The sequence below is a fragment of the Dendropsophus ebraccatus genome, chromosome 15, assembly GCF_027789765.1.
Source record: "Dendropsophus ebraccatus isolate aDenEbr1 chromosome 15, aDenEbr1.pat, whole genome shotgun sequence".
Lineage (NCBI taxonomy): Eukaryota > Metazoa > Chordata > Amphibia > Anura > Hylidae > Dendropsophus > Dendropsophus ebraccatus.
In genome coordinates, this window is record NC_091468.1 from 62082778 (window position 1) to 62109732 (window position 26955).

The 26955-nt window shown below is 44.0% G+C and overlaps 1 protein-coding gene across 1 annotated transcript; it reads left to right on the top strand.

Moving 5' to 3' along the window:
* LOC138773841 (zinc finger protein 585A-like) lies at positions 1–26586 on the top strand. Its single transcript, XM_069954282.1, has 8 exons — positions 1–236; positions 911–1021; positions 1132–1299; positions 1388–1511; positions 1607–1704; positions 3719–3872; positions 4854–5794; positions 25381–26586. The coding sequence occupies exons 2-8, from the start codon at positions 914–916 to the stop codon at positions 26479–26481; spliced, it is 2694 nt and encodes an 897-aa protein (XP_069810383.1). The 5' UTR covers positions 1–236; positions 911–913; the 3' UTR covers positions 26482–26586.
* Positions 26587–26955: the final 369 nt, after the last annotated feature.

Sequence of the window (26955 nt, forward strand, 5' to 3'; positions counted from 1 at the left end):
CATGACCCTGACACCATCGCAGGACTTGTAGTCACTGGGATACAGCATCTGGGATTCTAGATGTGACAGATCGGTTGTTATTATCATCACCGAACTGATCTGCACCAATATCTGAGGGAAGGAGGATGACGGACGGGACGCCGCTATAATCACCCTCCATGTTACTTCACCATAGATGACAGGATTTACAGCACTAGTAACTATATACCCTGGGAATCTGTAGCCATATAATATAGGTGGGTATAAATATGGGTGTATTATATTGTTTACAGCGTGTATATGTATAGCATTAGTATTGTATACAGTGCATATATGTGTATATATATATATATATATATATATATATAGTGGTACCTTGGTTTAAGAGTAACTTGGATTAAGAGCATTTTTCAAGAAGAGCTCACAGTTTTTCAAAATTGTAACTTGGTTTAAGAGCATTACTTTGGTGTAAGAGCTCCTTGTACTGGGTGGGAGGGGGAGTGGGGGAGGGGCATGATCTGCATAGTGTGGTCTCCAGCCTTGTACTCTGACCCAGGAAGTCTCCCTCCCTCAGCTTACAAATCATAACAGATCCACTGCCCGGACGATCTACCCGCGCCCCCCCCCCCCACTCACCCGCTAGCTGCCGATGCGCGTAATAGTATCGGCAACGAGCAGAGAATGAGGAGAAAGGGAGCACTGACAGCGCTCGTTTGCTTATCTCTGTTGCCCCGTGTAATAGGGGCTTAAGAGTGTGGACAGAGGGTAGAGAATATATGAAGGGCAGCTCACCCAGGCTGCAGAAAGAAGATAAAAGGCAGATTGCAGAGGGACTATATAAAAATAGGGATGATCTAGTTATCTTGTAATTCCTTAATTATGAGATTCAAGTAAGGTTTTCTTCCAAACATAATTTTCTTTCTTTTTAAAGGAAATGGTCCTCTCTATTAATGTTCCACTAAGGATTGAGAAGGCCACAAACCACATGGCTGCCAGGATATTAGACCTCACCATAGAGATAATCTACTGGATAACCGGAGAGGTGAGAGCTTCCCATGACGTCACTCATATCAATTGATATAACAGGTAAATGACTGAAAAGGTGAAGGATTGGTAGACTTTCTGTAGTGATCAGTGTCTCACCATACGCAGGATTACACAGTAGTGAAGAAGTCGTCTGGTGAGTGTGTGGCGCCCCCTGTGTCCGGAGGCTGGAGCAGCACCCAGAGCCCCATGGCAGATCCTCCACCTCCATCACTGATACATGAGAAGAAGATTCTAGAACTGACCTCCAGGATCACTGATCTGCTGACTGGAGAGGTGAGCAATGCTGCTGGGAATGCTGGGACATTATACATTAACACCAAGGGAGGTGTCTGGAGGATGACGGGATCATTGTGTGTGTCAGGTTCCTATAAGGTGTCAGGACGTCACTGTCTATTTCTCCATGGAGGAGTGGGAGTATATAGAAGGACACAAGGATCTGTACAAGGACGTCATGATGGAGGATCAGCCGCCCCTCACATCACTGGGTAAGAGGAGACCTTCCCTGATTGTAGAGGAGAGAACAGATCATCTGATCATCACATATAGACAATGTATTCAGTCACTGTGTTACTTCCTATAGATGGAGACAGCCAGAGAAATCCACCAGAGAGATGTCCCAGTCCTCTATATTCCCAGGATTGTAAAGAGGAGCAGCAACATGTCCCCCTGGATCATCAGGTAGATGGAGCGGAGATTCCTGTAAATCCTCTATAGAATGACGTAATAAGATGATGGCTGGTTTCTCTTTGGAGAAAAGATGGTCTAGCCTCCTGGAGCAATAAAAGGCTTAGGGTAGCTTTACACGTACCGGATCCGCAGCAGATTTCACATTGCGAGTTTGCAGCGAAATCCGATGCGGATCCTGTAGTGTGAAGCTGAATGGGTCCCATACACACAGCGGATCCGCTGCCTGTATGGGACCCAGCCCCTTTAACCTCTTAAGGACGCATGACGTACCCGTATGTCATGCGTCCGCAAGAGGTGTTCAGAGCGGGGCCGCGCGGCGACCCTGCTCTGAACCGCCGCAATCCCGGGTGCCGCGTGTAGCCCGGGACCGCAGCTCTTAGCGGGCACGGTCCGATCGCTGTGCCCGCTAATCAGGTAATCAGATGCAGCTGTCAAAGTTGCTAGCTGCATCCGATTACCTTCTGCAGCTCTTCCCTGGTGTCTAGTGCCGGAGATCGCCCCCCCCGGGACGTTGTCCCGGAGGAGCGATCTCCGTGTCTGGTGCCAGCCGGGGTCTCCGCCAAGATGGTGCTGATCCCGGCTCGGTACTCGTTTGTTTTCGGCTGCGACAGCCGAAAGCAAACGAGTGCCGATCTCATTGATCTTTGCTGTATAAGTATACAGCAAAGATCTCAATGAGAGATCAGTATACTTATACTAGAAGTCCCCCAGGGGGGCTTCTAGTATAAGTGTAAAAAAAAAAAAAGTGTTGTTATTAGTAAAAAGCCCCCTCATGTGGGTTTCTAGGTGGAAAAATGCAAGTGCTATGGCCTTTTAAACACAAGGAGGAAAAAACGAAAACGCAAAAACGTAAACTGGCTCCGTCCTTAAGAGGTTAAAGTAAATGTTTCATAACTATTTTTATTTACTGATTAGATCCAGATCTAAAATATGTTTATACAAACCCCTTGGACATAGACACAATGAATGTCTCCAGACCTTATTCGTTGTATAGCATAGCACTGAACAATGTATACAATCTAATGATTGCATGTAATAGTCCCCCAGGGGGGACTTAATAAGTGTAAAAAAAATGTTTTTAAAAATAAGCCAAAACCCCTCCTCAATAAATGTTTAAATCACCCCCCTTTTGACATTTTATAAATATATAATGTAAAAATAATTAAATAAATATATTATATATGGTAGCGTGCATAATTGTCAGATCTATAAGTAAAAAACGTCTGGATTGCTGATTTTTTTAATTACATTTTACATAAAAATAAATTTAAAAAGTGATCAGAACATCTGATATATACAAATACGTATGATACTGATAAAATCTAGAGATCATGGTGAAAAAAATGACATCCCATACAGGCCCATAGGTGAAAAAATAAAATGTTATAAGAGTCACAATAGGTCCATTTTAATCGAACCTATTTGAAAAAAAAAGTTTTTTTTTTACTGTTAAAAAATATTAAAACATTAGAAAAGCTACATTAGGCTCTGTCCTTAAAGGGAACCTGTCAACATGAATGCTACATAAGCTATTGGCATCATGTTACAGAGCAGGAGGAGCTGAGCAGATTTATATAGCTCTTTATGGGGAAAGATTCGAATAACATGTCATTTATTGATAGAAATCTGATGTTTTCATGCTAAAGAGTCCAGTCCATTGAGTGATACCGCCCACTGGACTCCTTAACACAGAATGAGCAGGGATTTCATTCAAAGATATATATCAATCTGCTCAGCTCTTCCTGTTGTATAACAACATAGATAAGATAGCACTGTCTTGGTGACAGTTTCCCTTTAAGGGGTTAAACACAGCTATCATAATATTTTATGCAGCACAATTACAGAAACATTAGTAGAATTATTAGTAAAATTCTCTGTTGATCCTGTCTGATCGCCACTTGAAGAGATTTTTGTCCTTTAAGGGCAAATTGAGTCATGCGTTCTAGGGGCTTTGAACGTCACATGGACACTAGATAACCCAGAATTCATTTTTCATCTTTGGCAGATGTTTATTATGGAGTGCCTGGAGGAAAGTGACAGTGAAACAATGAGTGCATTTGAAAAGGAGAGCGACAGGGAAGCCACAAGCGAACCTGGAAAGAAAAGTGAGGATGAAGCAATAAGTGCACTTGAGGATCCTATACTGGCATCTGTGGACGGTGAGAGCTTTTCATAAAAGTTTTTAAAAAAAGGGTTTTGCTCATAAGGGAGGCTGAGAAGGGTGCACAAATTTTAACCAGCCCAAGTGCCAAGTTACTCTAGATACAGCTATAGGACTACGATTGTCTGTCTCTTTCCCCATCCACATGTTTTTGCGTGTCCATATTACTTTGTTTTTCTGATTGCTTGCTTTTGCTGGTGGAGGAAAATGGAAAAAAAGCATACTTACCTAGCCCTAGTCCCCTGCAGCCCTTGTTCTTCTCCTACTGGCCCACCAATTCTCTATCTTCATCCTGCATTTCAGAAAAGAGTGTAGAGCCAGACCTGCTTTCTCAGACAGCCACTGGCCACAATAACGTCAGCTAGTGACAGCTGAGGTGGCAGGTCCTGCATTGAGTACTCATCTAGGAGGCAGAACGAAGAAAGATGATCAGGGGACCTTAAAGCGAATGTACCATCAGGTACAGGGAAGCTGGTGCTGCGGTCCATTTTTTTAACCTTGGCCCCGTTCTAGTGTATGTCGCCGTTCTATCCATAGGTAACGGGCCATGGCTGAAGCACTGGAGGCGGGCCGGGCAGCCCCCAGTGGGAGGAATCCCCCACCCCTCTATGACGCAGCTCCATTGATTCTAACGGAGCCTCGTCATAGAGGGATTTCTCCCACTGGGGGCGGCCCGGCTCGCCTCCAGTGTTTCAGCCATGGCCGTTACCTGTGGATAGAACGGCGCCACACACAGGATCCGGGCGGTGTTTCAAAAAATGGACTGCGGTACCTGCTTCCCTGCGCCAGCGCCGATCTATCCGTGGGTCATGTTAAAGCGAATGTACCTGATGATACATTCGCTTTAAGAAGAAGAACTGGAGATGCAGGGGAATGGGGCTAGGTAACTATACTTATTTTATATCTTCCCTTTAGAATACCCCTTTAAGAACTGGGAAAAAAAATGTGCTCAGGGGAACAAAAATCTTTCTTGTTCTAGGTAAAGACTGGAAGAGAAGCTCCCATGATGAAGTAGAGGATGACAATACGGAGGAAGTTAATTTAGTGACTCCTACTATACCCTTCACAGTCCTTCACAGCAGCGATCTATCAGCTGATACCACCAGTGACCAGAAACCTTCCTCTACTCAATCACTGATAAGTAAACAAAGAACTGTACAGAGACAAGGAAGGAAAAGTCCACCTGGGAGACACCTTAAAAAGAAATCTAATCGGGCTCTGCATCAGAGAATTCGGAGAGAAAAAAGGCCATTTTCATGTTCAGAGTGTGGTAGATGTTTTTCCAGGGAATTTAATCTTGAGAGACATCAGATAACTCACACGGGTGAGAAGCCATTTTTTTGTCCCGAGTGTGGGAAGTATTTTACGCAGAAATCAAGTCTTACAGAGCATCTAAAAAAACACATAGGTGATATGCCATTTTCATGTTCAGTATGTGGGAAAGGTTTTAGAAAACAATCAGGTCTTACAGAACATTTCAGAAATCACACAGGAGAGATGCCATTTTCATGTTCGGAATGTGGAAAAAGTTTTGGCCACAAATCAAGTTATAAGAAGCATCTAAGGAGTCACACAGGGGAGAAGCCTTTTTCATGTTCAGAATGTGGCAAGAGCTTTAGCTACAAATCATATCTTGGGAAGCACCAGAGAATTCACACAGGGGAGAAGCCATATTCATGTATAGTATGTGGGAAATGTTTTACCCATAAAACAAATTTTGTTCATCATCTGAGAATTCACACTGGGGAAAAGCCGTTTTCATGCCCTGAATGTGGGAAATGTTTTAGTCAGAAATCAAGTCTTACAGAACATCTAAGAGTTCATACTGGGGAGAAGATGTTTTCTTGTGCAGAATGTGGGAAACGTTTTGGGAAGAAATTGGGTCTTGTCAACCATCAGAAAGCTCATGCAGAGGAGGAGCTGCTTTAAATTTCAGATTGTGAGAAATGTAGCAGGTCTGCTGCGGATGCTGTACGTGTGAACGCACCTGTATACTTTTCTTTTCCCCCATGAATCTGATCAATTCCTGGCTGTCTCTCTGAATTGTGACCTGTGAAAAAGTCTATGGGGGAGATTCATCAAACATGGTGTTAAGTAAAACTGGCCCAGTTGCCCCTAGCAACCAATCAGATTCCACCTTTCATCCCTCACAGACTCTTTGGAAAATGAAAGGTGGAATCTGATTGGTTGCTAGGGGCAACTGAGCTAGTTCCACTTTACACCATGTTGGATAAATCTCCGCCATATCTCTCAAATAGAACATGTTCAGAAATGTTTGTTCATTTAACTTATGGGAAAACTCCTTTGAAGTATTTGGCCATGTTCACACAACATAGGTTCCGTACTAATCACGGCTGTTCTTGCAACGGCCAAAAATGGTACGGAACCTACGTTGTGCTGCAGGCCGAGGGAATCCCAGCCGGAGTGTATACACCGGGTATACACTCCGTCCGGGGTCCCTAGCGGCGCCGTAGAAAACTACCATGAAAACCCTGTCAGTGCACACTATGGAGAGAGCGGCTCCGGCCGCACGCTCCATTGTGCGCTGTGGGAATTCTGATGCGCCCGCATCAGAACTCAGTGGCGCTAGAGATCATCTGGCCGGTACTGCAGTATCGGCCGGGGTGATCTTTTTTAAGACCCGGCCAGGTCACGGAACGGCCGGTCTCATACTACGTGTGAACATGGCCTTATCCTGCATCCATGACCACTACCCCATTCATTGTCTATGGGGACGCTAAACATTTCTGGGTGCTGAAATTTTGGTGGCTCCATAGAGAATTATTAGAGCAACCGCCATCCACACCATTCATCCCGGGGACAACTATGTCTCTCTTTTTGGAATCGGCAAAGGTCGCTTGTTATCCTCTATCCTTTGGGTAAGGATTAGCTTACTGAGATGGGAATACCCCTTTCAGGCTGCAATAAAAATGCCCATCCGTCTAGTTCAGCTTATTACTGTGCAGTATTGTCGTAGTAGTTGGCACTTTATTATGCAAACCCTCTACAAGGTAATTTATAAATAAAACGTATTGGGCCCAATACTGCCCCCTGTGGTACCCCACTACTAACAGTGATCCAATCTGATTGGATTACTGTTAGTAGTGGAGTACCCCCCACACTCCCTGGCGATCTCCTTATTGCCCCCTGCTGTTCTTGGCTCTTTCTGGCGGCTCGATAAGAATGAATAGAGCTGCGGGTCACGTACCGTACCCGTGGCTGTTTTCTTGATAACAAAGGGGCTGGGGGGCAATACGGAGATCAGCGGGTGTTACGGAGGTCAGACCCCCACAATCTCTTACTTGTCCCCTATGCTGTGGTTAGTTTTGCCTGGACAACCGCTTTAAAGGAAACCTACCGTACCTACCATACACATACCGTACCCGTGGCTGTTTTCATTACAAAGGGGCTGGGGGGCAATACGGAGATCGGTGGGGGTTACGGAGGTCAGACCCCCACAATCTCTTACTTGTCCCCTATGCTGCGGTTAGCTTTGCCTGGACAACCGCTTTAAAGGAAACCTGTTAGCCGGTCAGCCCCCACCCCCGGAGGGGGCACGGCATACATACTGGCCTCCAATGGGTATCTGACTCTCAGCTCATCTGCATATTGAGCGCGCAGATGAACGGGGCAGGACCGATAACGGGAATCGTAGAAGCCAGTACGTATGCCGGGCCCTGTCCGGGGGTGGGGTGGGTTTGGGGTTGGCTGACAGGTTTCCTTTAAGGGTTTGTCTATTCCAATACTTCTTTAGAACACAGAGGCAATTCCTCTTTTTTAGTTCTTTTGAGGCGGTTCTGCACATCTTCCTAGGTTAAAAAGCAATCATTTACCTTGTCCCCCTGCATTTCACCTTTATCTATTGTTTACATATGTTATTTATTTCAGTATATTTTAAATGTTTTTAAAACAGGGTGGATGGAGCCCCAGTCACGAGTATCAAAACACTGGAATAGCTAGATATCCCTCCTGGGAAGGAAACCCTTATTTATTTCCCCTTTTACATTTTATTTATCCACATTGGAATGCCCCTTTTAAATTCTGGACCCTAAAATGGGTCTAATTGTTGTGTAAAGTTCCTCACATAACAGATTACATGTAGTATCTAATCTGTGTGTCCCTGGTGCAGGATTACAATGTTGTATAGAAGTCTTCCCTGTAATAATCATCCTGATTGCTCCACGTGGGATGGACTGTTTATATAGATTATTAAAGGTGATCAATCATGTTTCTAGTTTTTATATAATATACTGTATATTGTGGTCAGGTTTCTTAAAGATATTTTTAAAATGGATGTTCTCATGTAACTCTGGTGAAAATGATTGAGAAATACAGATGACAACCTGGTATAATGTACTAGGACTAGTAGCCAACTTACGAGAGGTCATTGTTTTCGGGAAGATATTGCTTGTCATAGTTGACTGTATACAGTTAGATTAAAGGGGTTATCCAGCGCTACAAAAACATGGCCACTTCTCCCCCTCTCCAGTTCAGGTGCGGTTTGCAATTTAAGGGTAGCTTCACGCAGCAGATTTGATCTAAATAACTGAACACAGCATCAAATCCGCTGCAGATCTGCTGCAGATCCTGTACGTGTTAAAGGGGCTATCCAGTGCTACAAAAACATGGCCACTTTCTTCCAGAGACAGCACCACTCTTGACTCTTGACAGCTTGGGTGGGGTTTTGCTGCTCAGTTCCATTGAAGTGAATGGAGCTTAATTGCAAACCGCACCTGAACTGGAGACAATAGTCATGTTGTCTCTGAAAGAACACCCTAAAAGAAAGAAATCCTAGAGGTCAAGACAGACCAACCAGGTCGATCTGCAGGAGTTATGATCCACAGATACGCAGAGGCCATGCCTAGAGAGGCCAAAGGCCTTGTTACAATACAGTGCTGCCAGTGCAAAGACAGAATCTCAACAGTAAAGGTGGTATTACGCAGGCCGATGGGGGCCCGATAATACCTCTAAACGAGTGCTAATCTGCTAGATCGGCGCTCGTTTACTGGGCCTATTACACAGGCCGATAATCGTTTAACAAGGGCTGCAGGGACATCGTTACCGATGTCCTTGCAGCCTTTGTTTAAACTGTATACAGCACCTATCCAGGTTGCAAGGCTCCTCTTCCTCTGTGCTTCTCCCCGGGTCTGCACGCTCCAGCTTCACAGTGGCTTGTCTCAGCTGACAGGTCACTCAGCCAATCACTGGCCACGGCGGTCCCGGCCTGTGAAGTCAGAGCGCGCAGACCCGGGGAGAAGCACAGAGGAAGAGGAGCCCTGCAACCTGGATATGTATGTATTCCTCTTTGCATATCGTCAGCGTCGGCCGCGCACCGCTATTACACGCGGTCGGCGCCCGACGATTATAGGTCAGAACCTATATCAACGATCATCCGCTAATCGTTGTCTTTATTAAACGGAATGATAATCTGCCAGATAGGGCCGATTATCGTTCTGTGTAATAGTACCCTAATGGAGACAGTTGGCGTTTTTTTTGTAAGAAAAAGTATTTTTGTTTTTTTGTAAGGCTGGGTTCACACGGTTTTTGCAGTCCGTTTTTTTTTTTTTTCATGCAAAAAAATAAAGGATGTATTTGTGTGCATCCGTTTATCCATTGACTTCCATTCTAAAATAAAAATAAATGGATCAAAATGCATCCTTTTTTTAAATGTATTAACGTACACAAAAACGCAGTCGCCCATCCTTTTTTTATAAATTAAAGTCAATGAAAAAAAACATTGTTTTTTCCATCAATTTTTTTTTGCTTAAAAGGGACTGCAAAAACACAGTGTGGAGTAGAGTATACTACTAGGTCCAAGTATAGTTTAGGAGGGACAGAGGCCCCAATGAAATGCAATGGCTGGCCACACAGCTTTAGCATACACTTTGTGATTTTGTAGACAACAAATAATGTTCCTGGGTCTGCCACCATAAGCATGCTTGGGACTAACAGGTGCCGCCTGGGTGGGGGTGCTGCTTGTGCCGAAAGTGCCACCTGTGAGGACCATGGAGGCAGGCCATTTGTTTTATGTTTGGGAGACCCGAGAGCATTGCTACGGGGGCACTGGTAAGTATACTTTCGTTATCTTCCCGCACCCCCCTCCTGCCAGTCTGTCATATTTCAGTTTCAAGAGACTTCTCCTTTAGGGTAGCTTCACACGTACCAGATCCGCAACAGATTTCACGCTGCGAGTTTGCCTGTACTGTGAAGCTGAATGAGTCCCATACATGCAGCGGATCCGCTGCATGTATGGGACCCGGCCCCTTTAACTCTCGTGCCGCTGGCCGCCCGCAGCCCCGGCCCCGAGCATACATTACTTGCTCGGCGTAGCGGCTGTGTGTGACGCTCCCGGCCCCCCTTGCTCCCCATCAACCAATCAGTGCTGCCGTGCATTGATTGGCCGATGGGGAGCAAGGGGTACCGGGAGCGTCACACAGCCACAGCGCTGAGCAGGTAATGTATGCTCAGGGTCAGGGCTGTGGGCTGGCGGCAGGGGGGTTAAACGGGCCGGGCCCCATAACGCAGCGCATTCGGTATGTGTGAAGCTACCCTAAATATATGTCTGTGCTTCCATAACATAGAAAATGCTCTTATTCTCTGGTACAAAGCGTCAAAGAGGCTTCTCCAAGCTTCTGAATAGCTGCAAGCTGGAAAGTATCCTCTCTTCTCCCTCCCTGCTTAATTGACACCCGGAAGCTGAGTCCCAAGCAGGTTTAGATATTGGAGGGGGAGATAAAAATGAATGTACATAACTTGTTTGTATATATACAAATATGCACAATACGTACAAGGTCTGGAAGAAATTCACATTACTTATGTGCATACATAGTACACACCACATGCATGATACGTACATACACATCATATACAGATCAGGGGCGTAACTACCACTGTGGCAGCCATAGCAGCTGCTATGGGGCCCACCACATCAGGGGGCCCTGTTGCCTGTTCCTGAAATACACTGGGCCTCCTATTAGGTGACCAAGCGGGCCTCCCAGGTTCTGCAAATGTCCCTTTAACGGCAAGCACTCCTGAAGAGCCCTTGCAGTTATAACTAGACTTGATGGCTGAGTGGTCAGTCGGGAATGGGGGCCCCAATCAAAAATTTGCTATAGGGCCCAGCCATTACTAGTTACGCCCCTGATACAGATATAACCATATGCAAATTACATATATGCATAATTAATACACCAAACACACACATATGCACCATACACACAGACTGACATACATGTACATTTACCTCTGGTATCAGAACGCACCAGGTAGAGCTCCCATGCAGTGAGATCTTCAGGTCCAGGAGCTGCACCAAGGCCATACTGTGCAGGCTGCAGCCCCTCTCCCTCCCCTCCTCCTGTGTCCCAACTAACAGCATCAGCACATAGAGCAGATGGAGGCAGCCTGAGAGGAGGAGCTGGGGATGGGTCCTAGAGGAGAGGGTCTGCATTGATTCTACACACTACATGCTGCTGCTTGTCACCCTGGTCACTCCCTGCCTCTATATAAGAAGAAACCCCAGGTTACTATATAGAGGCAGTGCTGGAGGATGTCCTAGAGCTGCTAAACAGAGAGAACCACCTCCTGCTCAGTGGCCCACCAAGAGGTAGGTTCCACCAGGGGATTCCCCTGCTCGCCTGTCAAGTCTGAGGATTCTACTTCTACCAGGCACTCATTCCATTTCTCTCATCACCAATAGTATATCTGGTTGATAAAGGTCCCTGTGACCGAAACGTCCCTCATGATGGGGTATACTATGTGACAAAGCAATTAACTGCAAAATGAGTCTAAAAAGTGTCTTTGATCTACGATGTTTATAAATAAAAAGATGGCAAATAAAATTCTGAAGTCGAGTGCGGTTGTTATATATACATATTCTAGATGAACTGCTAATCAACCTGCACCAGTTATAACGGAGTGCACAGACGTACTATATATTTCTACAAATGCATTAAAGGGGTTATGAAGGGTTCCAAAAAACTCAGCTGCTTTGTTACAAAAATAGTGCCACCCCTGACCACAGGTTGTGTGGGGTTTTACAGTTCAGCTTTGTTTGAAATGTTTTTATTACATTTTTCACAAATAAAGTGATTAATAACAATCAACAATCAAGGGTACGTACATTTGGTCAATACAGGTGTCAGAGTATGTCAAAGTACACTAGAGGTGCCTGTCAATACATTTGTCAGCCAACAACATATGCATTGGTTGTGCATAGAGTTCACACAGTGAGTAGCATGCCAAGTATGACCACATGCATGGTATACATCTGTTGGTATAATGAAGAATTGGGAAAAAGAAGGCAAATGCACGACATAAACAACTAACAAATTCCCTGGTTCGTATGCGTGGGACACTTTATGTTCGTGGTCGGGATCCAAATTGAACATTGGGATGTTCTCTCATCACTACCAAACACTCGGCGTGTCCAAGTCCTCTTGCAAATCTGGACGTCTTCCATAGATCATACTGTACTACAAAGCTCGGTGCCATCTGCAAAGATAGAAACATTACTACTCCTCCCATACTCTATATCATTAACCCCTTAGTGACCGCCATGCTGCCTTTTCACGGATTCTCCGCTCCGGGCAGTTTAACCCGTTAAATGCCGCTGTCAAAGCATGACAGCGGCATCTAACGGGTTCCGGTCGGCGCCGCGGGTATACTGACCTGATCAGAAGTCCCGCGGCGAAGTCCGGTCCCCCGACGGTCTCTATGGTGATCCCGGGGTCCTAATGAAGGCCCCTGAGCTTACCATGGAGATGCCTCTGCTCAGCCCTACAGAGGTATGGCTGAGCAGATGCCTGTCAGCAAGTAGCTGACACATATACAATACACTGCATTACAATAGTAATGCAGTGTATTGAGTATCAGTGATCAATGATCACTGATCAGTATTACACTAGTGTAAAAGTGAAAAAAAAAGTGCACCAAACACACAAAACACCCCCAGCCCCCCCAATAATAAAAATGCATTACATTCCCCATACACAATAAAACGTTACATAAAAGTGATCAAAAACACAAATTCTATACATATTTGGTATTGCCACGTCCGTAACGACCCAATCTATAAAACTATATCAATAATTATACCGCACGACACACGCTGTAAAAAAAAAAAAAAAAAAAAAAAAAAACGGTACCAGAATAGCAGTATTTTATCAATCCACTTTAGAAAATACATCATAAAAGAGATCAAAAAGTCATATACATATAAAACTTGGTATCAATAGAAACTACAGATCTTCCCGCAAAAAATAAGCCCAAAACCAGCTATGTCGCGCAAAAGATGAGAACGCTATGGATCTTGCAATGTGGCGACAGTTTTTGTGGGTTTTTGCTAGGAAGATAGTTTCTATTGCGCCAAAGCGGTAATAGTTAAAAAAACCTACACAAATGGGGTATCGCCGTAACTGTAGTGACCCAGAGAATACATGTATTATGTTATTAGTGACCGCCGATACGGATTTTTACGGCGATCACTAATGGGCTCTATTCTGCTGCCATCAGCTCTTTATGGCGATGGCGCAGAATAGTGCAGCAGCGCTGGTAATGCCCGCAGCCCCCTCCTCTCAGCTACCTCCGGTAGCTGATGGGTTGGGGCAGAGTGTGGGGTCAGTCCCGGCAAGTCCCCTCACCGGCGATCGCCGTTATTATCAGTATAACAGCGGCCACCGGTAACGGACATTGCCAGCGCAGTTGAACGCTTTCATCTCTTCTCACCGTGAATCCACAGTGAGAGGAGATGAGAACATGTCCCCCCCCTGTCCCCAGAATTAACCCTAGTGACCTGGTCACTGACCCTCCCCTCCCAGGGCGGCCATCTGATCCAAAATGGCCGCTGCCATCACTGTCAACAGACTCTGTTCACAGTGATGGATTCCTCAAAATGTGGCAGAGAGCATGGGGCAATGATCGGGGACCACCCGGTGTGGTCCCAGTACAAGTGATCAGCGGTATATACTATATACCACTGATCGCTTGTTCCAGATGGTGCCGACACTTTTTTACGCCTATCACCAAAGTCAAGTGCCCTGGATTACCTGTAACCACCCTGGATTACTTGTAACCACCCCAGATTAGCTGTAACCACCCCAGATTGCCCGTCACCACCCCAGATTGCCTGTAACCACCCTAGATTGCCTGTAATCTCCGCAGATTGTCCGTAATCTCCCCAGATTGCCCGTATACACCCCAGATTGCCCGTATACACCCCAGATAGCCCATAACCATCCCAGACAGCCCATAACCACCCCAGATTGCCCGTCACCACCCCAGATTGCCCGTCACCACCCCAAATTGCCCGTCACCACCCCAGATTGCCTGTCACTACCCCAGATTACCTGTAATCTACCCTGATTGCCCGTAATCTCCCCAGATTACCCATAACCATTCCAGACAACCCTTAACTACCACAGATTGCCCGTAACCACCCCAGATTGCCACAGACTGCATGCAACTACCCCTGCCACAGACTGCATGCAACTACCCCAAATTGCCTGTAACCACCCCAGATTGCTCGCAACCACCCCAGATTGCTCGCAACCACCCCAGATTTCCCGTCACCACCCCAGATTACCCGTCACCACCCCAGATTGCCTGTTGCAACCCCAGATAGTCAGTGAACACCCCCAGATTGCCCATCACCACCCCAGATAGCCAGTAAAGACCCCAAGATTGCCCATAACCACCCCATATAGCCAGTAAACACCCCAAGATTGCCCATAACCACCCCATATAGCCAGTAAACACCCCAAGATTGCCCATAACCACCCCATACAGCCAGTAAACACCCCCAGATTGTCCATGACCACCCTAGATTGACCGTAACCACCCCAGATTGGCACAGACTGCTCGTAACCAACCCAGATTGGCACAGACTGCTCGTAACCACCCCAGATTGCCCATAACCCCACCAGATTGCCTGTTGCCACCTCAGATAGCCAGTAAACACCCCGAGATTGTCCATTACCACCCCAGATAACCAGTACCAAGATGCAGACCTCCTCTCCAAATTCCAGCAGGATGAATAGGCGCAGCTACTCCCAACAGATGATGTAAAAAAAACTACTTTATTGAAATAATAAAAACATGTATAAAAGGCTCAGCATTACACGTTTCTAGACCGGACTGGTCTTTTCATCAGATGCTTTCATCTGATGAAGAGACCAGTCCGGTATAGAAATGCGTAATGCTGAGCCTTTTATACATGTTTTTATTATTTTAATAAAGTAGTTTTTTTACATCATCTGTTGGGAGTAGCTGCGCCTATTCATCCTGCTGGAATTTAGAGAGGAGGTCTACATCTTGTTACGGTCCTGGCGTGGGTTTGCAGGAAGGCTGCACACTGGTTCCCTTTTTGAGTATACGCATGAAGAGTTGTGCCTCGATCTTGCACAACTTAGCCAGGTGAGAGGGGACCCGGTTTTACTCCGGTACTGGAATTCTGTCCATCCCATTGCAACTGGTCCTGCACATGGAGCGCTGTCTTTGTTCTCTTTTTCTCTAGCCAGATAACCAGTAAACACCCACATATTGCCTGTAACTAAAATGACACTCCTTCCCTTCTGAGCCCCGCTGTGTGCCCATACAGTGGTTTATGCCCACATATGGGGTACCATTGTACTCAGGAGAACCTCCGTTACAAATTTTGTGGGTGCTTTTTCTCCCCTGTTCCTAGTGAAATTGAGAAATTTCAAACTAAACAAACATGTTATTGGAAAAGTTCAATTTTTTTCATTTTTACGGTCTAGTTTTGAATACTTTCCTCCAATACCTGTGGGGTCAAAATGCTCACCACACCCCAAGATGAATTCCTTAAGGGGTGTACTTTCCAAAATGGGGTGACTTTTGGGGGGTTCTATTCTGCTGACACTACAGGGGCTCTGCAAACGCACCTGGCGCTCAGAAACTTCTTCAGAAAAATCATGCACTGAAAATGCTAATTGGCGCTCCCTTCCTTCTGAGTCCCGCTGTGTGCCCATACAGTGGTTTATGCCCACATATGGGGTACCGTTCTACTCAGGAGAACCTGCGTTACATATATTGGGGTGAGTTTTCTCCCCTGTTCCTCGTGAAATTGAGAAATTTCAAACTAAACAAACATATTATTGGAAAAATTCGATTTTTTTCATTTTTACTGTCTTCTTTTGACTACTTTCCTTTAATACCTGTGGGGTCAAAATGGTCACCACACCCCAAGATGAATTCTTTGAGGGGTGCACTTTCCAAAATGGGTTGACTTATGGCGAGATTTTACTTTGCTGACACTACAGGGGCTCTGCAAACGCACCTGGTGCTCAGAAACTTCTTCAGCAAAATCTGAACTGGAAATGCTAGTAGGCGCTCCTTCCCTTCTGAGCCCCGCTGTGTGCCCATACAGTGGTTTACGCCCACATATGGGGTACCATTGTACTCAGGAGAACCTGTGTTACATATTTTAGGGTGCATTTTCTCTCATGTTTATTATGAAAATGAGATACTTTAATCTTAACAAATATATTATTGGAACATTTCTATTTTCCATTTTTTTCCCGACCTAATTGTGAATACTTTCCTCCAGCCCCTGTAGGGTTAAAATGCTCTTTATACCCCTAGATTAATTCTTTAAGGTGTCTAGTTTCCAAAATGGGGTCACTTATGGGGGTGTCCAGTATACAAGCCTCCTAAATCAACTTAAAAAAAGAACTGGTCCTTAAAAAATCAGTTTTGGAAATTTTGATAATTTGCTGATACATTTCTAAGCCCCGTAACACCCTAAAAAAGTGAAATATGTTTACGAAATGAAGCCAGAATAAAGAGGACATATTGATAATGTGACTTACTAATTTTTGTCATGTGACTTTCTTTTTTTAGAAGCAAAGAATTTCAAAGTTCGTAAAGTGCAAAATTTTCAAATTTTTCATTATATTTTGATGTTTTTCACAAAAAACACACAAGACAGTGACCAAATTTTGCCACTAACATAAAGTACCATATGTTACGAAAAAACAATCTCAGAATCGCTAGCATACGCTAAAGCATCACTGAGCTATAAGCTGCTGCGAGGTAAAACATGAATTCCATAGAGATGAGCTGGAGACGTCAAACATATGGCTCATAGCCAGTAATATTATAACACACTGAATGGCATTATATTACATCATATGTAACATCTTATTTGTATACTGATAGGGGCTACACAGACGTTTCTGTAAACATTATATCGGTTGTGACTACAGGACCTTTGATGATGTCACAGTCATGTGATCAGTGACAGGAGGTGGGTATTACTATTTAGCACTTCCTGTCACCTGACCTAATTGAGGCACTAATCACATGACTGTGACATCACCAAAGGTCCTTTACAGCAGGTCACATGGCTGTGATGTCACCAAAGGTCCTATAGGCTCAGGGATATTACACCTGCAGATCAGTTATTGGTCAGGTATGTGTGACTTGTAGTTCTGTATTTACACCCAGGCAGGTTCTAACTCTCATCCTAATTCTGGGAGTTTTAATTACCATTCATCTCCTCACCATTTCCTCATAGATTGTAAGCTCTTGTGAGCAAGGTCCTCACTCCTCTTGTGTCTCTATGCACAGTTTAGGATTCAGGAGCTGACTTCAATCCCCGCTATCCCAGAATGTTTGGCACCCTCAGAAAATCAGGAGATTATAAAAGTCCCTTTAACCCTTTAAGGACACAGTAAAATTTGGTCTTAAGAACCACTTAAATTTTTACATTTTCGTTTTTTCTTCCTCGCCTCCGAAGAGCCATATCGTTTTTATTTTTCTACCTACGGGGCTGTTTGGGGTCTTATTATAGCGACACGATCTCTAGTTTTTATTGGTACTATATGTGTGTAGATGCAACGTTTTCATCTCTCTTTAGTATTTTTTTTCCTAATATATAATGATGATTTTTTGCTTTTTCAGTTTACACCGTTCACCGTATGGCAACACTATTGTTAGATTTTATTAGACTGGACAATTACCATGTATGATATGTTTGTTTATTTTTGTGTTTTATATATAAAATGAGAAAGGGGGATGATTTAAACTTTTATTGGGGGAGGGGCTATGTCATATTTAAAATATATATATATTTTATAAATAATATTTTACACTTTTTAAGTCCCTCTCTTTGATTACATTCCTAACACTGGTCAATGCAACTACATAGCATAGCATTGATCAGTGTTATCTGCGATCTTCTGTGGCAGACTGTATTAGAGGATCGCAGAGCTGACTCCACCGAGTGAAGTAAGAGACCTCTGGCAGTCAGGGGAAATGATCGGGAGCTCCGCAGTCACACTACGAGGGTCCTAAACGGACAATGACAGGAGCGCAGCTGACAGAGAAGCAGAACAGAATGATGTATCACTTACATTACTCTGTGCAGCTTATTGTCCTGAATATCAAGGACAATAGGTATCCCTCAATATTCATAAGAAGCAGAAAACTCCGCCCACCAGCTGCTGATTGGCAGTTATCTATCCATGCTGTGTATAGGCAGTCAACTGTCAATCAGCAGCTGGAGGGCGGGGGGAGGGGTGTGGCAAGGATTCTATTTTCCTGCATATTAGGAGAACGGCTGAACAGAATGATGTAAGTAATACACTGATCTGTCACTAGTTTATGCTGCCCTCATTTAAGGCAGCATAAACCTAGTAACAGATTCCCTTTAATATATAATGTAGCCCTTTACTTCCATCATTTGTCAGTCACACCCCCTATTGCTTAAAAAGATCTGAGGTCAATTTTAATGGCCTGGAAGATTAGAAAAGATTAGGCTGTAAGTATTTTTTTATAATTCCCACTTTATAACATAACATACCTCACATAAGATGTTCTTCCAAATGTAACTTTAGACTCAACGCTTCTTCACTTCTCTTAGGATCCTTAGGTCCCTTTAGGATCTAAAAGTTTCTCATGAAGAATGATGGTGCTTCCCATCAGTGACCCACAAAGGATGGACAAAGACAGAAACCACATGGCTGCCAGAATATTAGACCTCAGCATAGAGATAATCTACTGGATAACCGGAGAGGTGAGAGATTCATTTGACATCACTCATCTCCATTAATAACACAGAGAAATGACTAGAAAGGTGAAGGATTTTTAGACTCCTTGTAGTGATCAGTGTCTCACTATACACAGGATTACACAGTAGTGAAGAAGTCGTCTGGTGAGTGTGTGGCGCCCCCTGTGTCAGGAGGCCGGAGCAGCACCCAGAACCCCATCACAGATCCTCCACCTCCATCACTGATACATGAGAAGAAGATTCTAGAACTGACCTCCAGGATCACTGAGCTGCTGACTGGAGAGGTGAGCAATGCTGCTGGGAATGCCGGGACATTATACAGTAACACCAAGGGAGGTGTCTGGAGGATGACGGGATCATTGTGTGTGTCAGGTTCCTATAAGATGTCAGGACGTCACTGTCTATTTCTCCATGGAGGAGTGGGAGTATATAGAAGGACACAAGGATCTGTACAAGGACGTCATGATGGAGGATCAGCCGCCCCTCATATCACCGGGTAAGAGGAGACCTTCCCTGATTGTAGAGGAGAGAACAGATCATCTGATCATCACATATAGACAATGTATTCAGTCACTGTGTTACTTCCTATAGATGGAGACAGCCAGAGAAATCCACCAGAGAGATGTCCCCGTCCTCTATATTCCCAGGATTGTAAAGAGGAGCAGCAACATGTCCCCCTGGATCATCAGGTAGATGGAGCGGAGATTCCTGTAAATCCTCTATAGATTGATGTAATGGAGCTGTATACTAGACTCCTCCAGCAGCAGAGGAGTATACTGTACACTCTATGTGTATGTTTCCACTGAGCAAAACAGGCGGTAATCCACATTGGAAACAGCGCTGCAGAGTCCCGCCTGTCTCAATGTCTGAATGTAATGTCTCGCACATCTCCGCTTAAAGAATTGACACTGATGGAGCGTAAGACATCACATTGAGACAGTGAGGCAGGCAGGATTCGAAGCGGAGTCCGCAGCGTGGTTTCCGCTTGGAATTTCCGGCTGTTTTGCTCAGTGTGAACATACCCTTAGTCATCTTGTTATTGCTTGCTGTGGTAGGTCGTGACTACCAATGGTTTCCCTTATACTTCCACCTTTTGACAATTGATGCTCATTCTCGCAGAACACCCCCAGGTAGATATACATGATAGACTAAGTAACTGCACCCAGCCAAGTCATTATTTAGTTAAACGTTAATCCTGTGTGATTGTCACTAGAGGAGATTAGCGTCCCATTAGGGCACCTTGCTTCACGACTTCTCGAGTTTTAGACCCTATAGGATAACTAGCATCCATTTTTTTCTCTCTCATGTCTTTAATGTTGGATCTCTACAGGAAAACCATAATGGAACAAGTGGACTTGAGATGTCAACAAATGGTAAGAAAGAATCCTTCTTAAATCTATTTATCACTGACACTACTAAATGGATGTTCAGAAACCGTCTTTCTCGCGATGAATTATACTACCCAATCAATAATGTGAATGAGTGCTGATCTGCAGGATTGGTGCTTATTTAATGAGCTTATTACATGGCTCGATTATCGTTTAGCAAGGGCTGCATGGACATCATTAGCAATGTCTGTGCATCCCTTTCCCTTCATACATTCTCTCTCCACGCTTCTGGTCTTCTCCTGCCCTCTGCTTGCTTCCCAATAATAATAGGGCCCTAATAAGATATACAGTACAGACCAAAAGTTTGGACACACCTTTTCATTCAAAGAGTTTTCTGTATTTTCATGACTATGAAAATTGTAGATTCACACTGAAGGCATCAAAACTATGAATTATCACATGGGGAATTAGATACTCAACAAAAAAGTGTGAAACAACTCAAAATATGGCTTGTATTCTAGGTTCTTCAAAGTAGCCACATTTTGCTGTGATTCCTGCTTTGCACACTCTTGGCGTTCTCTTGATGAGCTTCAAGCGGTCGTCACCGGAAATGGTTTTCACTTCACAAGTATGCCCTGTTAGGTGTAATAAATCGGATTTCTTGCCTTGTAAATGGGGTTGGGACCATCAGTTGTGTTGTGGAGAAGTCAGGTGGATACACAGCTGATAGTTCTACTGAATAGACTGTTAGAATTTGTATTATGGCAAGAAAAAAGCAGCTAAGTAAAGAAAAACGAGTGGCCATCATTACTTTAAGAAATGAAGGTCAGTCAGTCTGAAAAATTGGGAAAACTTTGAAATTGTCCCCAAGTGCATTTGCAAAAACCATCAAGGGCAAAAAAGAAACTGGCTGACATGAGGACACCAGGAAAGGAAGAGCAAGATTCACCTCTGCTGCGGAGGAGAAGATCACCCGAGTCACCAGTCTCAGAAATCGCAGGTTACCAGCAGCTCAGATCAGAGACCAGGTCAATGGCGGCACACAGAGTTTTAGCAGCAGACACATCTCTACAACAACTGGTAAGGGGAGACTGTGCAGCAGCAGAGACATCTCTACAACAACTGGTAAGGGGAGACTGTGCAGCAGCAGAGACATCTCTACAACAACTGGTAAGAGGAGACTGTGCAGCAGCAGAGACATCTCTACAACAACTGGTAAGAGGAGACTTTGTGCAGCAGCAGAGACATCTCTACAACAACTGGTAAGAGGAGACTTTGTGCAGCAGCAGAGACATCTCTACAACAACTGGTAAGGGGAGACTGTGCAGCAGCAGAGACATCTCTACAACAACTGGTAAGAGGAGACTGTGCAGCAGCAGAGACATCTCTACAACAACTGGTAAGGGGAGACTTTGTGCAGCAGAGACATCTCTACAACAACTGGTAAGGGGAGACTGTGCAGCAGCAGAGACATCTCTACAACAACTGGTAAGGGGAGACTGTGCAGCAGCAGAGACATCTCTACAACAACTGGTAAGGGGAGACTGTGCAGCAGCAGAGACATCTCTACAACAACTGGTAAGGGGAGACTGTGCAGCAGCAGAGACATCTCTACAACAACTGGTAAGAGGAGACTCTGTGCAGCAGGCCTTTATGGTAAAATAGCTGCTAGGAAACCACTGCTAAGGACAGGCAACAAGCAGAAGAGACTTGTTTGGGCTAAAGAACACAAGGAATGGACATTAGACCATTGGAAATCTGTGCTTTGGTCTGATGAGTCCAAATTTGAGATCTTTGGTTCCAATCACCATGTCTTTGTGTGACGCAGAAAAGGTGAACAGATGGACTCTACATGCCTGGTGCCCACCGTGAAGCATGGAGGAGAAGGAGGAGGTGTGATGGTGTGGGGGGGCTTTGCTGGTGACACTGTTGGGGAATTATTCTAAATTGAAGGCATACTGAACCAGCATGGCTACCACAGCATCCTGCAGCTGCATGCTATTCCATCCGGTTTGCGTTTAGTTGGACCATCATTTATTTTTTAACAGGACAATGACCTAAAACACACCTCCAGGCTGTGTAAGGGCTATTTGACCAAGAAGGGGAGTGATGGGGTGCTACGAGATGGTTTGGGGTGAGCTGGACCGCAGAGTGAAGGCAAAAGGGCCAACAAGTGCTAAGCATCTCTGGGAACTCCTTCAAGACTTTTGGAAGACCATTCCCGGTGACTACCGCTTGAAGCTCATCAAGAGAATGCCAAGAGTGTTCAAAGCAATTTACTATGATTTATGCGTGCAGTAATGGGGCAATGAAGCCAAAGCCAGGGATGGATTTGAAAAGAGGAGAAATCTTAGTCTTTCCTTTATGACCTGTCCTCTTTTTATAGTCTGTTCCTGGCTTTGGCTTCAAAAATCTGTCAGATAAATCTCTCTGTGTAAACGCACTAATCTAGGTCCACCCAATAAATCTGGCCCAGGGTGGGGATTTAGTTCAGACCGTTGTACGGACACATCCGTGTTGAATTCTTCCAATGTATTCAGTCACTGTGTTACTTCCTATAGATGGATCCAGTCAGAGGAATCCACCAGAGAGGTGTCCCAGTCCTCTATATTCCCAGGATTGTAAAGAGGAGCAGCAAATTATCCCGCTGGTTTATCAGGTAGATGGAGCTGAGATTCCTGTATATAGATTGATGTAATGAAGCCGTATACTAGACTCCTTCAGCAGCAGAGGAGTATACTGTACGCTCTATGTCATTTTCCATCTTGTTGGATGTCTACTTCATAGTTGATGCTCAATGTCCGTCAATGTAAAGCTCTGCTGGGTAGACGTGCATCATAGACTAATAACTGCAGAAATCATCTTGGGTTATGACCTTTCTTAATGTTTGATCCTTACAGGGAGGTCATTATGAAACAACAAGTGGACTTCAGATATCAGCGAATGGTAAGAAAGAACCTTTCATTATCTGTATAGTGGTCCAGCATCATACAATATTAAAGAAGCAGTTCACAAAAAATATTATCCCCCCCGGTAGGTGCTGCCATGTATACTCAACCGCAGCTGATCGGTGTCGTTCCGGTCTCGCAGCGCCACTTAAATCCGGTGCGCGCTCGCTTCGGCCTCCGCTGTGACTCCTCTTCTGTCTCCTGTGATTATATGCCGGAACTCAAGCACTTCAATGCATTCCCTATGGAAGCGCGTGAGTTGCGGCATATAATCACAGGAGACAGGAGAGAAGTTACAGTGGAGGCCGAAGTGAGTGTGCGCTGGATTTGAACGGCGCTGCGGGACCAGAATAAGGGCACGCCGCGGGACCCCGATGAGCTGTGGTAAGTTTACATGCCAGCGCCTACCGGGGGGGGCCAATAATAATTTTTTGTGAATTGCTTCTTTACGTTTCAATACTTTTTTATTGAAAATTTTCAGTTTTATAACAATCAGTTATATAAGACACACACAAGAGTAACAGGAAAAGTAACAAGAAAGGGTAGCCGGACGGGCTGCATTCAGATAACATGTACGGCGATAACTAATGTCCATGGGTGTAATGACTTGAAATGGATTTAAATCTATTGGAGATCTCGTCAGCAGGACCAATGCACATCAGCCAAGTCCCTTCGTATTGGTGCAATCGAGATAAGCAAATAATAAATGCAGACTGTCCATGAAAAATAACAACCTAAAAGGAACCAAAGAAGAACTAGGCAGGAATAAAATGGATTTCACTGATAATGTTATAAAAAACAACAAGAACACAGTAAAGGTAGAAGAAGCGCATAGTAACGGTATGGTCACGGTGGGAGGCAAACCAAGGCCATCATTGGTGGGTTATAGACAGTCAGAGGTCTAAGACTTACAGTAAGAACTCAGGGTCCATTTGTTCCAAATAATTCTGAAAAAATCTGAGCTTATCCTGGAATAAGAAAGAAGTTGTTCCATAGTGTAACAGTGTTGTATACTATCAATTACCTCCTGGATCGCTGGGGCAGTGGGCGACTGAACTGCTTCTTTAATTGGTTCTGGGAGGACCATTGTATGTTGACCATTGAGTCCATAACTGTATGGAAAAGTTATAATTGGTTCCAATGTCCCCAAAATGTCATCCCAGAGTAAGAAATCATAAAAGATTAAGGAAAAGAAGCAAATAAATAGTACAGATAAACTTAATAGGACTTGCCTATTTAAAAAAAAGGACCATTTGGGGACTACTTTGGTATTTTTTCACCTTTTAGGCTATGTTGACAGAACATATTTTTTTGTATTAATCACGGCCGTTGTTGCAAAAATACAAAAATACATTGCATTGAAACACATAGTATACACTCCAGCCGGGATCGGCAGCGGCCGCAGTAAAAACTGACTTGTCAGTTTTGTGCGGCCGCTAGTCATTGAATAGCCACCGCACAGAACTGACAGTTCACACAATGGAGAGTGCGGCTTTGGCCACACTCTCCATTGTGTTGGATGGTGAATTGGGATGCGGGCACACACGGATGTGCCTGCATCTCGATTTAATAGAATTGAAGTTTATCCCAGCTGGAGATTTTTTAATAGAAGTGAATTACAAATATCTGGCTTCAGTTGATTTGAATTTTTTTTTTTTTATTTAGTGAACTACCCCTGTAGGGCATACTGAGAAGGAGGGGCCCTGATTCTCACTATCCTTCTGCCTTGGTGGCTTATTCAATATACCACCTAATTTACTGCTGTATGGACACAGCAACCAATGTGGAAGACAGAAAACCCTAATTTTATCCAGTTTTAGGCACAGGTGTCTCTATATACACTATTTATGTTAATGGTATTTTTTATTATTATATAAATCTTTAATATTATGTAAATAGAAAACCTGTTTTACAAAAAAAAAAAAATTGGGGTGGAAAAATAATATTCATTTTTTTTCAGGTGAAGACTACATGCGAGACTCTGATGAAAATCTCTATTTATCTCCCTATTTTGAAGCAGAACATAACTATGCAACACAAACTAACTCACCTACTTCTACTATGCCCTTTGACCTTCATAGTAGCGAATTATCCAGTGATATCAGTCGTCACCAGGAACCTTCCTCCAATGAACCTCTGGTTGGTGAACCAGGCACTGGATGTGGGCCTTTATTCCCTGATATTACACTTTACTATGATGAAACCTTATTTTCATGTTCAGAATGTGGTGAATCTTTTACCGTGGAAACGGCTTTTGTTGAACACCAGAGAACTCACTCGAAAGACAAACCATTTTCATGTTCTGAATGTGGTAAATGTTTTCGCCTGAAAGGACACCTTGTTTCACACGAAAGAACGCACACAGGGGAGAAACCATTTTTATGTCCTGAGTGTGGAAAATGTTTTTGCAAGAAGTCATATCTTATGGACCATGTAAGAAGTCACACAGGGGAGAAGCCATTTTCATGTTCAGAATGTGGGAAAAGTTTTAGCAAGAAATCAATTCTTAAGGATCATCTAAGAATTCACACAGGGGAGAAGCCGTTTTCATGTTCAGAATGTGGGAAATGTTTTAGCCAGAAATCAATTCTTGTGAAACATCTAAGAAGTCACACGGGAGAGAAGCGGTTTTCATGTTTGGATTGTGGGAAAAAATTTGTCTCGAGAACAGGTTTTGTTATTCATCAGAGAACTCACACTCAGGAGAAGCCATTTTCATGTGTAAAATGTGGGAAATGTTTTAGTCGGAAATTTTACCTTCAGGAGCATCTGAGAAGTCACACAGGGGAAAAGGCCTTTCCATGTTCAGAATGTGGAAAATGGTTTAGTAGTAAAACCTGCCTCATTACTCATAAGAAGATTCACACAGGGGAGAAGCCATTTTTATGTCCTGAATGTGGGAAGTATTTTAGTCGTAAATCGGTTCTAATACAACATTTACAAAGTCACACAGGGGAGAAGCCATATTCGTGTTCAGAATGTGGCAAATGTTTTAGAAAGAAGTCAAGCCTTCTTCATCATACAAAAATTCGCACGGGAGAGAAGCAGTTGCCGTGTTCAGAATGTGGGAAATTTTTTAGAATGAAATCCTGCCTTGCTGAACATCGGAGAATTCACACAGAAGTAATGCCATTTACATGTCCAGAATGCGGGAAAGGTTTTAGCAAGAAATCAGGTCTTGTGGAACATTTAAGAGGTCACACAGGAGAGACTCCTTATGCATGTTCAGAATGTGATAAATGTTACAGAACGAGAGCTGGTCTTGTAAAACATCAGAAAATGCACTTAGGTGAGAAGCCATTATAGTGCTTATCTTGTAGGAAAACATGGAAGGTTCGGATCTGCTATCTAAAGGAGACTCCGATGTGTAACTTAAAGGGGTTATCCAGTGGAAATCTTTTTCTTTAAATCAACTGGTTTCAGAAAGTTATACAGATTTGTAATTTACTTCTATTTAAAATCTCAATTCTTCCAGTACTTATCAGTTGCTGTAGGTTCTGCAGTAAATGTTTTATTTTCAGTCTCACACAGTGCTCTCTGCTGCCACATCTGTCCATGTCAGGAACTGTCCAGAGCAGGAGAGGTTTTCTATGGGAATTTGCTGCTGCTCTGGACAGTTCCTGACATGAACAGAGGTGACAGCTGAGAGAACTGAGTCAGACCGGAAAGAATACACCACTTGTTGCAGGACATGCAGCAGCTGATAAATATGGGAAGACTGGAGATTTTTAATCAGAAGTAAATTACAAATCTATATAACTTTCTAAAACCAGTTGATTT

Coding starts and splice junctions, on each gene's coding strand:
- LOC138773841 (XM_069954282.1), top strand. CDS start 914: ATGGTCCTCTCTATTAATGTTCCACTAAGGATTGAGAAGGCCACAAAC. Junction 1,300..1,387: donor CTGATCTGCTGACTGGAGAG/GTGAGCAATGCT, acceptor TGTGTGTGTCAG/GTTCCTATAAGGTGTCAGGA. Junction 1,705..3,718: donor ATGTCCCCCTGGATCATCAG/GTAGATGGAGCG, acceptor CATCTTTGGCAG/ATGTTTATTATGGAGTGCCT.